This window comes from Electrona antarctica (assembly GCF_951216825.1).
Source record: "Electrona antarctica genome assembly, chromosome: 7".
NCBI classification, from domain to species: Eukaryota; Metazoa; Chordata; class Actinopteri; order Myctophiformes; family Myctophidae; genus Electrona; species Electrona antarctica.
In genome coordinates, this window is record NC_136812.1 from 56,813,945 (window position 1) to 56,826,457 (window position 12,513).

Consider the following 12,513-nt stretch of genomic DNA (forward strand, 5'->3'; position numbering starts at 1 on the left):
CTGAAAATACAGTTATACTGTTAAACATTTTACTCATACCTTCTAAACAATTTTACATTGTTTTTGCTCACACATGCCAAACATCAGAGAAATGAACATGGAAATAAATTCATGATCCGGGCATACCAATTTGCCACTCACTACAGAGTTAATTTCAGCCAGCTGACCGGTCCACCAATGTTGGCTCTTGTGTTGACATTCCACCAGCAAAGATTATTCCCTCTCCACAGGTGGGTGATCAAGCAATGAATAATGTACTGTTAACTTGCTACACATGCATGTCTATAATGTATTATAATCTGCATATAAGAACTACATGTTCATTTTATAACAATAATCATAACATATTAAAAAGCACAAAAGCAGTATGAACTATTAGTTATAATTAGTTATAACTATAAGTCTCACTTCACCTTTAATCATGATCATGTAGTCAAGTAGTAGCCTGATCAACCATAAAGAGGTGGTTCAACTTAATTTCTGTGGGGGTCCCCGGAAAACATCCAGACCACCAGGAACGTGCCCAGGGGGCCGGGCCGTTTCCGGCGAGCCGCCCCGCGTCTGAAACGGTCGAGAAATGACTGTTACCGTGTGGGGGTCCCCGGGGGTCACTGGAACATCCAGGCCCCCAGAAATGCGGCCAGGGGGGCGGGGCGTTTCCGGCGAGCCGCCCCACGTCCGAAGAGGTCGAGAAATGACAGTTACCATTTGGGGGTCCCTGGAACATCCAGACCACCAGGAACGTGCCCAGGGGGCTGGCCCGGTTACAGTGAGCCGCCCGGCGTCCGGAAAATGACAGTTAACGTGTGGGGGTCCCTGGAACATCCAGACCCCCAGGAATGCGGCCAGGGGGCTGGCCCGGTTCCGGCAAACCGCCCCACGTCCGAAACGGTGGAGAAATGACAGTTACCAACCAAGCTATTTTCGTGCTTGGACAGACAGACAGACCCAGGGACACACATACTGTAGCTGTGTAATGGAGTGGTTGCACCACTCAAAAACAGCAACAGAGTCCAGACAAACACTTATTCCAAAAGGGATAGCACAAAAAAAAGAAAATCCTTGCGGTCGTGTTTCCATTTAGACCCTATGTAATCAATTCATAGACATGAAGAATAACAAATCACACCCGTGTGAAGTGAGGGGCGCTCTTATCATCTTACAACATCAATTACAACATAATGTTTGTTTAAGGCAAGCAATGGGTGCTAATGTTTGTTTTACTCCTCAAAACAAAATTAAAATTTCTCTTCATTGTCTATGGCGTTTTCGTAAACAAACATTGTTGAAAGACAAACAATAAAGCTGTATATAGGGTGTACCAAAACTCCTGGAGGGGGCGTCAACATATGTGTCACGTGGTAGCGGCCACCATACTTGCTGGCTTGTCTGGTTTGTTTACATTGAGCGACTATCCGTGTGCTTGTATACGTTCTTTTTTTAAACTGACCTCACAATGGTGCAGACTTTCTCAGTAAATAAGTGCCACAGCAGGTCGCGTCGAGGAAATGAGCCAGAAAACGGAATTAGATGTTCAGCTTTCCAGCATGGAGACAGCATCAAGGAACCCAGATTGACGAGTTTACAAAAAGACGTAGAATGGCTTGGATCTCGGCTGTACGGTGCACGTTTAACAAAGTATCTAAGCACAGCCGTGTTTGTTCACAACATTTTCCTTGTCCTTGTAATGTATTTGGGCCCGACGTTCTTTCTATCCATCCTGGTGTTGGTTCACTATGTTGTCGCCAAGAACGAGTTCAATATTTACAAAAACATACCACCGTCACTCTATTCTGAGTGATGTGGGCTAGAATTGAATGCCCACGAGAGGGCCGTCCCTAGCTCTTCAGACGCCGCCCCCCTCTTGGTGACATACACGTTTTCACACGCTATAGGAGGGGCTAGCGCCCCTCAAATCATAATTGTGTGAAGGGAGGGACGCTGTTATCATCATACATCATCATACATCACATTCCGTGCTCAGCCAATCAAATCATCACAAATGTCATTCCGGCCAATCACTTTTGGGATCTTCACTTTTCTGCCCTCACTTTTTATCCTCAATATGTTCATCAGCCAATCAAATCATCGCTATGGGGTGATCAGCCAATCAAATCATCGTGTCTGTGTTCAAACAGACAAAGTTGGGCATAGGAGGGCTAGCGCCCCTCAACAAAAAATCAATATCATCAATAACATCATTACAGGAAAAAAACACTATGTACAGAGTACTATGTACAGAGTGGGAGGGTGATCATTCCCTCTCCCTTGGGCCTGCTGAAAGGTGGATTTTCAGGACTGTTTTAAAAGATGTAAGTGATCCACATTTTTCAAGGGAGGGGGTCATGGCATTTCAGGTCTGGGTGGCCTTGCTGTAGAAGGATAATTTATCCATATTTGGTTTGAAATATAGGAGAAGTCCATAATATTTGTCTTCGACCTCTGTAAAAACATATAGCTGTTTAATCTGATCCTCCCAGTGAGCTCATTTATAGTGGAAACTTTTTTTTTACCCCATGGTGTGAATGCAATGGTGTCTTAGCAAGTGAACAGAGTTATTTAAACTTTTGTCACACTGTTTACACGATGTGGACACGCTGCTGGTGATTCTTCAGTGAACCTGACCGACTGAAGCTCTTGTTACAATGTTTACATTGGAAAGGTTTTTCGCCAGTGTGGATACGCTGGTGATTCTTCAGGTCACATGACTGACTGAAGCTCTTGTCACAATGTTTACAGTGGAAAGGTTTTTCTCCAGTGTGGACACGCTGGTGTATTGTCAGAACACCTGACTGCTTGAAACTTTTGTCACAATATTGACAATGGAAAGGTTTTTCGCCAGTGTGGACACGCTGGTGATTCTTCAGGGAACCTGACACACTGAAACTCTTGTCACAATGTTTACATTGGAATGGTTTTTCTCCAGTGTGGACATGCTGGTGTCTCTTCAGGTGAGCTGAAATACTGAAACTCTTGTTACAATGTTTACAGTGGAAAGGTTTTTCTCCAGTGTGGACATACTGGTGTGTCTTCAGGTGACATGACTTACTGAAACTCTTGTTACAATGTTTACAGTGGAACGTCTTAGTAATCTGTTGATGACTGTAAGGTCTCAATTTGTCAGTGTCTCCTTGTTTCTGGCTGGTTACAGAGCTGGTGATTTGCTGACAGGCTGCTGAGATGATCTGTCCATTCCTCAGCATTTGGCAGTAGATGTCATTGTGACTCCTCCTGACGTGTCTTTGCAGGAAGACCTGAGATGTGTAGGAGTTTGAACACCCTGTACAGGAGAAGGACTGAGTCTGGGGAGACTGGGACCTCACTCCTGAGAGAGAGAGAGAGAGAGAGAGAGAGAGAGAGAGAGAGAGAGAGAGAGAGAGAGAGAGAGAGAGAAATTCATATTTATTTTCTATTCATCATGTCTCTATTTTCATTCATGCCAAATTTCCAGTGTTCCCACTGTTGCGTGTGGCCATGACATCACTCACTCACTCACTCGATCATTGTCTGTGCCTAATCCCCATTGTCTCTCCTCTCCACTCAGACTGACACACCCAGACTGGCACACCTGCAGCAGGCTCCCCAATTATCACCTGCCACAGTTCTCTACTATACAAGCCAGTCCAACTCAGTGTGCAGTCAGACACAGACACAGCAAGAGCTCCAATCCAACCATAATCCTTTAGTTAGCCTTTTCTTTCTGTTAGCTTTATTTAGTTGTTATTTCAGTTTGGCCTGGAGATGGCCGGCAGTCAAACTTTTTGTTATTAGCATTTAGTTTAGAACTGTCTTTTTGGTTGGTTGGGGGGGGGGGGGGGGGGGGGGCTTCTACGTCCCCATGGGGGGTGGCCTGCCTGAGTTCTACTTTGGTACCTAACTTTAACAATGAATTGTGCTTGACTCATTTTTTTGTTATTCCTTATGTTGAGGTCTCCAATCTGAGCCACAGCCATTCTTTCATACTTTGTTTGGAGAACGTAACACCCACACATGTAGTTCTTGTGCCTGTGTTTAACACTGACTGACCTCCACTGGTCTCCTCCCAATCATCACTGTCTTCAGTGACTTCAGTGTCGGATTCAAGTTCAACTTCAACTTCAGAGCAGTGGGAAGAAATATCTTCATCGCTATCTTCACTTTTCACTGCAAATAATGTCAACGTTGACCCAAAAGGTTTATCTTCCTCCTGTTCTTCTTTAAGCTCATCCTGTTCCTCTAGAATGTGTGGAGGCCCTGGGTCCTCCTGGAGCAGTATGGGGTTCCACTCCTGTTCAGGAGAAACCTCCTCTTTACACACAACCATGTGCAGGATGTCTAGGAGCAGAAACATAACATGATGGTCAACACTGGATTCCAGAGGCTCATTGTCAAATGTTTATTGATTTATTTGTGACTTTGTACTTTATACAGTTGCAGTATTCAGCTTTGTTACAGTATGGTTTTGTCAATTGTGTTCATCAGAAGCCATTAGCTCTGGTCCATAGCTCTAATGCCGTTGCATTTAGAGCTATGTTACCGATGACTTCCGGGGCTCGCATAAATGCAGACCAGCCTCTCTCGTCTGTAGCGTAAATAAAAAGAACGTTGTACCTACTCACCAATACAAAGACGGCTTGTGTAATTAGAAAGCCTACTTTCCTTAGTGGACGCTAGAGACCTGCAGATGAGCTTTTTTGTCACCCGAATCTGTGCATATTTATAATCCGCCTTTTATCCGACCGCATTAATTAATTAATCCAATTTATATATCCGCAACCACCCGCAATCCGCTGCAGGGAAGCACAGTGTATAGCCAATCTACAAGCTCACAATGCGTCGTTGGCTCGCTATATTATTAAAGAAAGGAAGAGCACATGAAACGTACTGAGGTGTGGGTGGTCTTCATATTCCTGTGTAACAGAAATGTCTTCAGGTTCCTGTTTAATAGAAATGTCTTCAGGTCCCTGATTAATAGAAATGTCCATGGCTGAGTCTGGAGAGGTCATCTTCACCTGCAGTCTGGACTCCACACACTGGTCTGAAATCAAGTGAATAAGGAAGGACTTTAATAACTGGACACCTAGTGGTGTTAGCCCAACTCTCCAACATTTTACACAAGGAACAATGGTGTGTAAAGTGAATAACGTGAAAGTATCCAATCTGTTTTTAACGTTCTAAATTGTAACGGTTCACAAGTAAGCATGATTTACCAACAATCATTAAGACATGTGGATCCCTAGACTCCTTCAAAACCTTTCTCAAAGAGCACTCACTGGCCTGTGGAAACAAAATCTATTTTTATTTTTCCACATTGCTCAATGAATTACTTTTTTACTTCACACATTTATATTTTTTAAAGAATATATTTTTTCACAATGATGCTCTTTATTTTGTCTTGCTATGAACACCCTCTATTGCCGCTCCCTAAAAGTCTCTCTCTCTCTCTCTCTCTCTCTCTCTCTCTATACACATCTGGCCAGCTCGTTGGTGCTTTGCACTCCTGCGTCTTTCTTAAGCACATCCATTATGTTAAGCTCAGTGAGATGTTTAGTTCAGATCTAGCCCAGACTGTGTACAGTCAGGTTAGGTCAAAGGGAGAGGTGATCACCCCCATCTCGTTATCCCATCTCCGACTTACTTCGGCCCCAACCTGTACATAGATTCCATGTTTTTTAGATGTTTCAATTTCTGTTGTAGGCGGATGGAAACAAGAATCCTTTTGGACCAAATGCTTGACTGCACCTTGCACCGTTTGCATCGTTATATTGTCTGATAAAATATTCAATCATTCAATCATGAGATTTGTTAAAATGGTGTCGAAAGTCGAAAGTCAAAAAATATATAATTTAAAAATAAGATTGACTAAGATGTGTTAACATTACAGTGGACAGAGTACAAATCCTGCTCATTTACAAACTACGTTTGCAGCTTGAAAAGGCCCTCAGCTCTGAACTCGGTAGAATCTGCACCTGGCTCGCTGACAAACACCTGGGAACAACTGCATCCATTCTCTTTGGATCAAATGGTAATCTCAGCAAGGGCATTTAAAGTGGGTGACAATATCACACAAAAAGATCAAATTACCTTATTAGCAGCAGTGAGCTAGCGCTAGGGCTGCACTAGTTCTGAAGCTGCCCGCAACGCCCCCCAAATACTATTCAAAGGAGCTGTATGTAGGCTATGCGTGTGCGCGACAATGCACGTTGGCGGTGCGTGTGAATCTATTTTGCGTCAGAACATAGACATGGTAACACGCCCCGCCTGCCTCTGATTGGCCTACCGACACTGGCCGCCTTGACTGTCCTCCGAGGTGGATATAGCTATGCTGGATAGTCTGATGCGAGGTTACTCCGTGGTGGGAAATAAGTACGGTATGATGCAAGAGAACTGTAACTTGGACCTTTTATTTTTGTAGAAGAGGCAAACTAATATTGTTTATGCCGTTTGCTTTGATGTAATAATTGATTGAACATTGAGCACATGTTGACCCGGAAGTTAAAGTTAGCGTATCCGTATGCTGTTGTTTATTTATTTTGAGGAGCCAGCAGCAGTCGCTCGAAGACAGAACAGAATAGAGTAGCCTCTCGGTCCCAGCCTGGGAACAGGGAGCTTGGTGGAAAATATCTCATAGAGGAGGTAAAATGAGTCAAATGGAGTCTGTACGGCTGTCCATAAATTAACACATGACGTTGGTGGGAGAAGAGATGTTGCGTGTTTTGGAAAAACAGCTTGACGCTTAACTACTGACACTGCCCGTTTTGACTGTCCACTGAGGTGGATATAGCCATGCTGGATAGTCTGATGCGAGGTTACTCCGTGGTGGAAAATAATACAAGTAGGGTATGATACAAGAGAACTGTAAGTTTTATTGTTGTAGAAGAGGCAAACTTTGATTGAACATGCGTGCCATAATATGATTTGATTTGGGTGTGTTCTAAATAAAGTGTTTGTGTTGATTATTGTGTAATTTATTTGTATTGTGGGATCTCAGTAGGAAAACCCCGTTATAGTGAGCGCGTTGCCATGGTGACCAGCCACACTGTCTGTCGCAACGCACCTCAGAGCGTGAGACGCCCACTCGGGCAGGTGATAGGCCAGGTGTATTTGCCGAATCTCATACTAGGCCAGAAGGAAATGATGCCGCGAGCATTCGCCGCCAGCCGCACGACATCAGGCCGAGTATAAAAGCCGCTCTCACTCTGAGCGCAGGAGCTGCTGGTTCACCACGACTTCGGGTGGTAAGCGACACTATGTTTCCCATACACGCGCCCCACTGTTATATCGCTTTGTATGCATGTCCTCATCGCCACTCTATCTGACAGGTTTCTAGGATCGGAGCCGGACACGGAGAAGCGAGGTGGAAGAGAGGCGGAAGAGGACGCCACCCACTCCTCGGTCCCCTGCCGCTAGTGAGAGAGAGAGACAGCGGGGACCCCTTGCCACCTCGGACCGACGCCGCCTAAAACAAGGTCGTAAGAGAGACCTTACCACTGTTCACATATCATTTACCTGACGAGTCAAGAGGAGCCGTTAAAGGCGAAGACTCCGCTCAGGCTATATATTGCCACGGATGGGGAGGCTGGCGAGACCCTTTGGGCTGAAGCGGGAAGCACACCTGTGTTATCATCATACCTGAGCGACACAACACCTGTCCCGGGGACCCGGCAGGGAGAAGAGGACGTAGCTAACAAACTGTGTTATTCTATGTTAACCCACCTACCTGTACTCACCCGGACTCGCCGGTGGACCGTTGTTTGCCGTAGAACCTAGAGGGCCGAAGAGAAGAGAATCCTGTTTATTGTACCTCACTGTCACCGCCAGAGTGGCCTCGGGCCGGGAGACAGTGTTTAGCCCCGAAGAGGAGGATTTGTTAGATATTAACTTCTATCTCGCACCTGCAGATACCGTCGAGGGGCCATTGACGCCACCGTGTGGCCAACGGACTGTGATTTATGTTGCCATTCCCTGGACTGCTATATGATTTCCACTCATAAATAAAAGAGGCTGCACACCTCCACTGTCTCCGTCTCCCACTTGTGTCCGTCACAGTATGTATAAACTTGAAACATTATTGTACTGTAAAAAGTAGTATATTTTTCATTATTATTTTGTTTTAGTATAATAGTATTAGTTTACTATGATTAGATTAATACACGATAATCAACACTAACACTTTATGCCTCTTCTACAAAAATAGGCTGCATTCTGTCATACGTGCCAAGCTGTCATTTTCTTGTATTATTTCCCATCACGAACTAACCTCGCGTCTCGGAGGACAGTCAAGACGGGCAGTGTCGGTAGGCCAATCAGAAGCAGGCGGGGCGTTACCATGTCTATGCTCGGACGCAAAATGCTGCTGCATGCTGACAGCGCGGTCAAAAGTAATACCTTGAACAAAGCAGTGATGCCGTCTACCTGGCTGCTTTGTTATGCTTTGCATAACATTACCCGATGTTCTCATGCCCTCATGCAGTTACACTGTATAAACAGCCATGCAGGTAGCTGGCCTATATTCTGCTGCTTACTGTATGCAGATATCGGTAACAGGTACGGTCGCCCCTTTTCCAACTCGCCTCCGCGAAAAGTGAAGAACGGTCGCCCCGAAATTTCGAAAAGTGAAGAACGGTCACCCCAAAGCCGTGGATAGCTCGTCCCCAAAGCGTGGATATCTCGCCCAGAAGTGTGGATATCTCGACCCATGTTTATTTCTCATATTAGAACATTTAGAACCAGTTTAGCCATTGCACTCCATGTTTATTTTACCTTATTTCTCATATTAGAACATTTAGAACCAGTTTGTTCTGGAAATGCCATTCTGGATAGCCATGCATCCCCCTCCATTGTTCTTGAAATGTTGTTTTGCACTGTTGTTTTGCACTCCGTCCGTGTGCATTTTTTGATATTACTCATGCAGATTCTGTCCAAAAATCATTTCATTATAATGAATGTTGGATGTAGGCTATACATTAGTATAACCTACATCCAACATTTCTTTCTGTAGGCTACATGGTTATCCTTGACCGTCGTTGGAAGTTCTTGTGATTGTTTTAAAGCCACTGTTTTGATGTTGAAGTGATGTTGTAATCTTGTAGGGCTAATCTTAAAAAGTAGTAAAATAGACATTCAAGTAAAGACAAGTTGTGTGACTTATGTATGGGTGAGTAGCCTATGCAAAGGGATTGTATATAAAACTAAAAGGAAAATAATTAATTGAAACAAAATTAACAATGCAACTGAATAATAAGAAATATACCGTAATTACATTAGAATAACTGGTTTTACATCACATAGCTTATTGAATACAGTATTTCTCAACTAGCACTGAGCTGAGTGTGCACGTGATGTGCGCATGACGTCATTAAAATACAGCCCTACTAGTAAACAAAAGCACATTACTGCTAATGAAGTTCCATTCTGGAGGCAAATCTTTCCTGTGATAAAAACTCCCCCCCTGTCAACAAAAAAACCTTGAAGACCCTAACAGGAGCCCTCGTACAAGGTTTCTTAGACTGCATGCACCTCTTGGTACCACATAGCCCCTTTCGGGACCTCGGTTACCTTTTCTGAATTTTGGACAGCGGTACCCAAGGGTACCTCCAAAGTTATTCCACTCTCCATAGGACGCAGCTTTACCACTGTCTGTTCACAGAGACCCGCGCGGTCGCTTGAGTGTTGGTGAGATGTTTCAAATATGCATACAGCAGCAGTAGGAGACAGCGGGAACGTGTGCGAAGCGGCGTTAATCGGCGTTGCCGTTGAGTATTTTTTTGAAGTTTTGGCTTCTCTGAAATTCTCTCTTCCTCACTTCCCATGTCCCGCCTCCCGCACCACGACTGGCTAGCTGCACGTCCTAGTTACTGCCTCTGATTGGCCGACCGCGTACAGGCTGGATGATTTTAATGCTGTTGTGTCTTGGGAGGCGGGACATGGGAAGTGAGGAAGAGAGAATTTTAGAGAAGCCAAAACTTAATAAAAATACTTCACGGCAACGCCGATAAACGCCGCTTCGCACACGTTCCCGCTGTCTCCTACTACTGCTGTATGCATATTTGAAACATCTCACCAACACTCAAGCGACCGTGCGGGTCTCCGTGAACAGACAGTGGTGAAGCTGCGTCCTATGTAATGGAGAGTGGAATAACATTGGAGGGACCCTAGGGTACCGCCGTCCAAAATTCAGAAAAGGTAACCAAGGGTCCCAAAAGGGGCTAGGTACCACAGTACCTCAAAGGCTCTTAAAACAAGGCTCCAGACTTCCCAAAACAAACTGGTCAGGCTACTACTTGGCCTCACTCCCAGAACCCACCTCACCCCTGCCCAGTACAGCAACTTGGGCCTGGTCTACAAGATTGCTACACCTTAAGATACCATGTACCTGTCTAAATACTTCCTTAATGTCAACAAAGTCCACAATCCAGAGATTAAAATAGGGTGCATTTTGCATCCCAAAACACAGTTTATAGTTAAGGGACGCAATAAAACAACAACCTATGCATCCACGGGATGCACTACTGTACTGTTTTTTATTCTAGTTTATTTTGCTAGCTTTAGTTCGAATAATCATTTCTTCTTCTGTTTTCTACATGAATATAACCACATTATAACCATATAAAATGAAATGGGAGTTAAATGCTGCAATTTGTAAAAATGGCAAAATGACTCCTAACGTCGTTGAAGTGGGACTCTTAAAATGTCCCTAGGCTGGGACTCATCTAAAAGACCATGCCTGCATCCCGGGACTCGTTACATTGAAAACCTATTTACATCACTGCAATCACAACAAACCACATGCAACCCAGATTCGGCACAAACAGGGATTAAATTAATTTCGATCATATATGCCACTAAAATGAGGAACGCCCTACCAACAGCCATTAAAACATGCAAATCCCTGCTATAGACTCCTTTAAAACCGCTCTCAAAGAGCACTTTATACGGGCAGCTGCAATTCGAAACTGGCCCCCGTAAAAAAATCTAAGTCATCCCTAGCCGCAATTTGCAACTCTAGATTTTTTTATAATGGGATGAATCTAGAGTTGCAATACCCTCCATTGACTCCCCACTCATCATTTTGCGTTTGCGATCTGCTTGTCTTAAACGACGTTAAACTCACCAACATTGCAGCTGTAGTCCAAGCTTGAATTATTCTCTATTCTCAATCTGCCGAGCTTGTTTTTCATAAAAATCCCCCGTAGACATGTTATGAGATACTTTCTGTCAAGAAGAAGAAATGTTGGAGTTTGGAAGCGCTCGTTTGTATTAAGGGGTCGCGCTGCTGCCTCCTGCATTATGTGCAAATGCGAAACAGATGCATGCAGGGACGTTCAGTGACTTCCGACGAGCGCTTCCAAACTCCAGCACTTAGAAAAATAATCACTTGCACAGAATTTCTTGACAGAAAGTAGCTCATAACATGTCTACGGGGGATTTTTATGAAAAACAAGCTCGGCAGATTGAAAGAGAATAATTCAAGCTTGGACTACAGCTGCAATGTTGGTGAGTTTAACGTTGTTTAAGACAAGCAGATCGCAAACGCAAAATGATGAGTGGGGAGTCAATGGAGGGTATTGCAACTCTAGATTCATCCCATTATAAAAAAAATCTAGAGTTGCAAATTGCGGCTAAGTCATCCCCCCCTTTTTGATACTGTAGATTTTTTCCCTTTTTACTTTCTTTAACTGTATATGTTTATGATGATTTCCTGTTTTGCATAAGAGTGTATATCTGTAGGCTGTCTTTAAATGTCCTGATGAATTGAAAATGGAGGACCCTGATGTAAACAAGTCTCAGTGCTTTTCATGGTTTCGTCCTCAAAGTAGTAGTTTTTGTATTGACTTGTGCTTTTCTACATAATACTGTGCATTTTCCTCATATTGTACTATCCGTCTATCCACTGCAATACTACAACACACTGATGTAAGTTACATCATAATTAATGTAACCATAACCTAATGTAACGTAGTGATGATGCAACCAAACAATTGTAACGTTTAATACCCTGAGCTGGATCGAACACGATCTCCAAATCAACAGAGCAGGCAGGCAACAAGCCACGTAGCCAAGAGAGCTATCGCTCCCTTGGAGGAGCAAGTTGCAATATTAGTATTACCGCTGCTAGTATTAACTAGGCTACTGGTTGTTTAGGATCACATGTATAACAAACAAGCAGATATGAGAGAAATACGAGCCATATGTTCCATCTTAAAATACGAGTATATAGTATAAAAGGTAAATAGAGTAATAACACGTAGTGAATCAGCTCATCTTACCTGCTGTGTTACAGGGGTTGAGCTACTTAACGACGACACTGTTTTCAAACGACACGTTTTAGTTTTCTTTGTATATTAATGAAAGTGTCAACAGTCAGACGAACACACATAGGTTGTGCACATGCGCACTAGCGCTGCTGGAGCATACGATGCACGTAACATAAACCGTCACTAGGGGGAGCCATGGTATAATGTAATACAGTGGGGAGCAGCTATGGAACAGTGTGATCTCATCAAAGTCTAACTTCACTAAATAATTTTATTT

The 12,513-nt window shown here is 43.8% G+C and overlaps 1 protein-coding gene across 1 annotated transcript; it reads right to left on the bottom strand.

Moving 5' to 3' along the window:
• Nucleotides 1-597: 597 nt before the first annotated feature.
• Nucleotides 598-11,145, bottom strand: LOC306927007 (uncharacterized protein). Its single transcript, XM_079506581.1, has 5 exons — nt 11,093-11,145; nt 4,865-5,017; nt 4,027-4,314; nt 1,769-3,325; nt 598-1,538 (listed from the first exon to the last, which is right to left on the bottom strand). Exons 2-4 carry the CDS (start codon nt 4,983-4,985, stop codon nt 2,580-2,582), a joined length of 1,155 nt encoding a protein of 384 aa, XP_079362707.1. The 5' UTR covers nt 4,986-5,017; nt 11,093-11,145; the 3' UTR covers nt 598-1,538; nt 1,769-2,579.
• Nucleotides 11,146-12,513: the final 1,368 nt, after the last annotated feature.